The 5182-nt window shown below is 37.1% G+C and overlaps 1 protein-coding gene across 1 annotated transcript; it reads right to left on the bottom strand.

The window, feature by feature from the left end:
- Positions 1–1002: 1002 nt before the first annotated feature.
- Positions 1003–2088, bottom strand: LOC144634005 (beta-4C adrenergic receptor-like). The gene has a single exon (XM_078492936.1). The coding sequence runs from the start codon at positions 1933–1935 to the stop codon at positions 1003–1005; it is 933 nt and encodes a 310-aa protein (XP_078349062.1). The 5' UTR covers positions 1936–2088.
- Positions 2089–5182: the final 3094 nt, after the last annotated feature.

The following is a 5182-nucleotide window of genomic DNA, read 5'->3' as shown; positions in this document are numbered from 1 at the left end:
TGTCATATGGCTATTTAAAAGGGCCTTTAATTAAAATATTTCGAACAGACGCAATTTATGGCTGTATTATTTTAATTCATTAAGCACTACATAAAAATGACAAGAAAACGTCCTATTTTAAGTCCAGCCATGTCTCTTAGGTATATGAAAGGGGTACCTTTTTTCAGTTAAAGGTATACGAAAGGGGTACAATTTCTGTCAAAAATGGTATATAAAAGGGTAAGGGGTTAGAACTTGGGGCGGAGCCTCCCCGTATAAAACTTTTTGAGTACCCCCCCCCCCGAGACTTCATTAAATTTCTTGTCCTTTATAATGTCGATATTTAGCACTTCCTTGAAGTGTCTATTGAAGCTAAATCTGATGACTCAAAGCGATGTTTTCGAGTACAGGTTTCCATCGCTCTTGCTTACTTCGACGTAGAATTTTCGTAAAACCGCTCCAAGTCCTCTGCTGTGGCTGGATCAGGGATTTTTTCCTCTTGAAGATACGCTTTCAAAATCGATCGACTCCCCTTCGTTGCTTTTTCCGTGTTTTGACTTTCCTTGACTTCTAATAACTTAAATATTTTATCTCTTCGTAATGCTCAAACCTAGCGGCCATTTTCGCGCTTTTAACCTGCTCGGCAGCAAAGCCGTTCAGTTGCGTGACGTCAGCGATCCATGGGAGCGAGGTTGCGATCGGTTAATCATCCTTGGGAACGAAGTTGCGATCCATTCATTTTTGATATTGGACGTCAATCGTCGTATAATTGGACCTTCTTCCAAATTTGGTCGGCGCTAGCCGGTTAGCTGGAATTAACCGGGGATTGAAAGCCAATCAGAAACAGAGAAATATTTTGAATGAATAATATTAGTTTTAAAACGCTGTCGTTTGCCCAAGTTTAAACTGCTCACGATCTTCGTTTGACATGTTGCACAAAGAAGGCGTTTATCAACAATGACAACACTGAAATTGTGGTCAGAATCCTGGCATAGAATGGCTGGCTTTCCAATTTCGGTCCAATTAATGTGATGTACGGTTTTTTAGCCAAGACATGTTTCGCAGTATGTCCATGATAGCGTGTCGAATGTGTCTCATCTTCCAACAGTAAATTACAGGGTTCAAAGATGAATTAAGATATACAAGAGTCAACGAGAAAAGCAAAAATCGCTTCAAAGCGATACTTGGGTCGTAGTTCGCAACGGTCGCCCAATAAATAAAGGTAGGCAAATAACAAACCAAATACACGAGATATACGTAAAACGTACAGACTGCAGATTTAACGATGCTAGCAAAAGTTATCATTTCGTCATTTTGTGCTACTTGTTGTACTTGCAGGGTCTGAATCTGATTCCTGTGCCGTCTTACGACCAAATAAATTTTGATGTAAGCCACTGTTGTAAGAAGAAGACCAACAACAGTACCAATGGATAGCAATGCTGAGCGAATATTTGAAGGTATCCACAACGGCATCGAAGAATATAGCGCACTTAACACCCATATTGAGATCACCACAGCAACAACACGTTTGTGAGTCACAAGTTCCTGATATCTGAGATGAAGATGAATAGCTAAGAACCTGTCTACACTTACAGCCACAACGCCAAAGAACGAAGCTAAAGTAAACAATAGCGCAATGACGAAGAAATCTTTATAGGTGCTACAGATAGGAATGCTTTGTTGTGACCATTTGACCAGAAGTGTGGTGTAAAATGGCTGAACCAATAAACCAACGCCAACATCAGAAACAGCAAGACTCAGGAGCAATGTTTTTAAAGTCTTTGGCAACGAAGGTGTTTTTCTTATCGTGTGAATTGTTACAATGTTCAACATGATTGTGGTATAGGATAAAAAATTGTTGAAGACACAATTAGCGATAAAAGATGAATGAAGGTCTTCAACATCGGAGATTTCGGGGTAGTACTGCAGCATCAATTCACAAGATGACTCATCCATGATATGGACGCAGGCTTCTTTAAGGCAGCAAGCATTTGTCCTATAAACTAAGGTGCGAAGCTAAGTTAGTTTCGTTTCTAGGCGCCAGGGAGTACTGGTCCCATCTCTTTGGCTAAAATGATTCTTTTACTTACTAAAGCGACGATCCTTAGTATGTACGAAATCAGTAAATTATTCCAGTATTCTGGAAGTTTGCCAAGAAATGATTCACGCTCTTTGTCAGCGAATTGAATGAGACGAGACTTCCTGACTATGAGCACGTCAATAAAACAAAAACTTTTATAAATAAAAACTGCTCTGTCATTCTCAAGTTTATTGAACAATCGAGGAGTTATAAAAAAAGGTTTTTATATATGTTTAATAATGTCGGTAAACCTGCAAGTGTCTGTCAAACAAGGTTTATTCTGTAATATTTACTCGTTGTCGTCGTTTCTGAAAATTTCTAGTGTTATGTTTCTCGGGTTTTCTCGAAAACTCAAGGATTAAAAGCGGGAAAAATGAAATAAATGAATACTGAATAAAGAAGAACTGAAGTTAAATATGAAGCCGATAGCAAGTGCAGGGAAACCTCACGTAAAGCGAACATGATATTGATCGAATCAAGTTTCTTTAGAAAGCACTTAAAGTTGTCGTTCAAAATACTTTACAGAGACCGACTTCCTTGCTTTTGTTTGCACGTTGTTGAATTATAATCCAATATATAATCCATTTATAACCCTGGAATAATCCAGGGCTCCTTCTTCCGGCAGGAAATTCGTTATTTGCTTAGAAATATTTTTTGCTCTTTCTCGGTTGAAAAGGACGAGACTGCTTTTCAAAGCAGTCTCTTTTCTCTTCTCTTCAAAGCATGTCTCTTTTCAAAGACATCTGGTGAATGGAGTAAAATATAATTGAATGAAAATTAAATAAGACTACCATTGAGACCATCTGCTTCTCACTGACAAAATAGATTGATGGAAAATGCGTTTGTGCATTTCAATATTGACAGACAATAGAATAAGACTAGTAATTAGATTATCAGCACGTCAAAAGCTGTCAATACCAAGACTTAATAAAAACCACTCGCGTAATTATTAGGTTTGTTAAAAGATCGAGGCAGTTATAGCCTGCGTTGCAGACGAACAAAACTCCGGTATAGTCCGGGGTATATACCTAGGTTTTGTTCGTCTGCAACGCAGGCTAAAGTAGTTATAAAAAGGTTTTTAAATATGTTAGTGGTTGGTTAACCTGTAAACTTCTGTTAGACAAGGTTTATCCTTAGTTCCTCCTTTTAAGCAATTTAGAAAATTTCTAGTGTACTGTTCCTTGGGTATTCTCGAAAATTTTTAATCGATTCAGAAATCGATTTAGAAAATTTCCTTGGGCTTTCTCGAAAATTTGGGAATTTAAAGCAAGAAAAATGTTAGAAACGAATAAGAACTGAAGTTAAATATAAAACGACTTAAATATAACACTCGACTCAAGTTTCTTTGAAAGCAGTCAGAAAAGTCATTCAAAATGTTTTACAGAAAGAGACGTTTTTAGCTCTTCCTTGCACGTTGTTAAATCATCACGTGATGCCAGTTTTTGTTCCAGTGCTCGTTGTTTTCACAAAAAAATCAGGTTTTCTTCCATCCCTTGACCGAACACGTCACAAGATGACATCTCCGTTATAGCGATTCAACCTTCTTTAGTGCACGCAGCGTTTGTCTTGTCGAAGAAATTTTGCCACTTTCTTAGGTCTACAACAGGTGCCTCTTGCATAAAAATTTTCCTGTCTTCTATGTGATGGTCCAAGGTGAAGGCATCAATATCCCAGTAGTCACTCTTTCTACTGGGTGTTTGCTGTGAAAACGTTTTGCTCGCTGGTGAAAAAGACGACAGCGCTTAGATCTTATGCTGGATTTCCACTGACGCGTAATTTTTTACGTGCGTTTACGTGCGTGAAAAATTTTAGAGACAATGTATGAACGACTTGCGTAAACGTTTACGGAAGTCGTTCATACATTGTCTCTAAATTTTTCACGTACGTAAACACACGTAAAAAATTACGCGTCAGTGGAAATCCACCTTTTTATTAAAATAAAGACAAAAGAAAATCAAACGAGAAAAAATAACACTTGTAACAGTCCATCAGAGTGTCAATAACTGTCATAAAAAAGACTTAATACAAATCTCGACGTGTGTACTGTCGTGAATTGTAATAACGTCGTAAACTGTAATAGCTGTCGTAAATTGTAATAACAGTTATCGTGAATTGTAATCTTTTCGCGCCAAATTTGGCTGAGCATAGACGTGCGTTCGTCAAGTGTACGTTTCTTAGAAACGAGGAACCTCTGCTTTCTATTGTAAAGCCCGAGCCAAACGAGAATGAGAGCTCAAAGACTCATGCTCTCGTTTGGCCTGAATTTCTTATGCACTCTCATCAACTCTAATGCGCTTCTATCGACTTTGAACGTGCTTAAACTATTCATGAGAGTCGATGAGAGTTTTCTCTCGTTTTGCTTGAGTTGATGATAGTCGATGGGAGTCGACCAAACTCTCATGAGAGCCGTCAACCTCTCATCAACTGTAATCCTCGTTTGGCCCGGGCTAAATTGTGTAACCTGACATCAGTCTATTTAAATAGCTTAAAAATGGTCAGGTATTGCCATATGCGTGCGGATATATGCTGTAAGACTTCTTTAGATAATCAGCATGTCAATAAATGACAAAATATAATATAACTGACAAGATAAAATAAAAGAGAAATAAAATAAAACTTATCTTCGTATTCTGATAATCTTGGGTAGTACTGCAGCAACAGTTTACAAAATGATTTCTCCATAATATTGTCTCAGGGTTCTTAAACACACCGAGAGTATCACAAAAATTACAGAGTAAGACTTTCGGGTTATCTCGAGCGTTGTAAGAAAAGGATCGAAATTCGTGTGGGGATTGTGTATGTATCGGCTAACTTTATTCCTAATGTTGCTATTTATTTTAGTCCTATATGTTATATTTTTAGTCCTGTATACTATGTAAATAAGACTTTTTTATTGTATTTTATATATTTTTTAGTATTTTAATTCATTTCTAGCTTATTTTAGACACGACCCCACAAGCTACTCAGCTTTAAATTTTTATCGTGTCATAATAAAGGTTACTACTACTACTACTACTACTACTACTATTTTTATTTTTATTCGAAATCACAAAAGTTGTTACTGGACTCAATGTTTTAGAAATCAAGCTAAGCTACATAAATCCCTTCCTAGTATATATATTT

Source organism: Oculina patagonica, chromosome 12 (assembly GCF_052425735.1).
Source record: "Oculina patagonica isolate OP01 chromosome 12, crgOcupat, whole genome shotgun sequence".
NCBI lineage: Eukaryota > Metazoa > Cnidaria > Anthozoa > Scleractinia > Oculinidae > Oculina > Oculina patagonica.
This window is presented reverse-complemented; position numbering and strand designations above follow the sequence as displayed.

Bases quoted from the DNA above. Each gene is read 5' to 3' on its own strand.
- LOC144634005 (XM_078492936.1), bottom strand. From the start codon at position 1,935: ATGGATGAGTCATCTTGTGAATTGATGCTGCAGTACTACCCCGAAATC.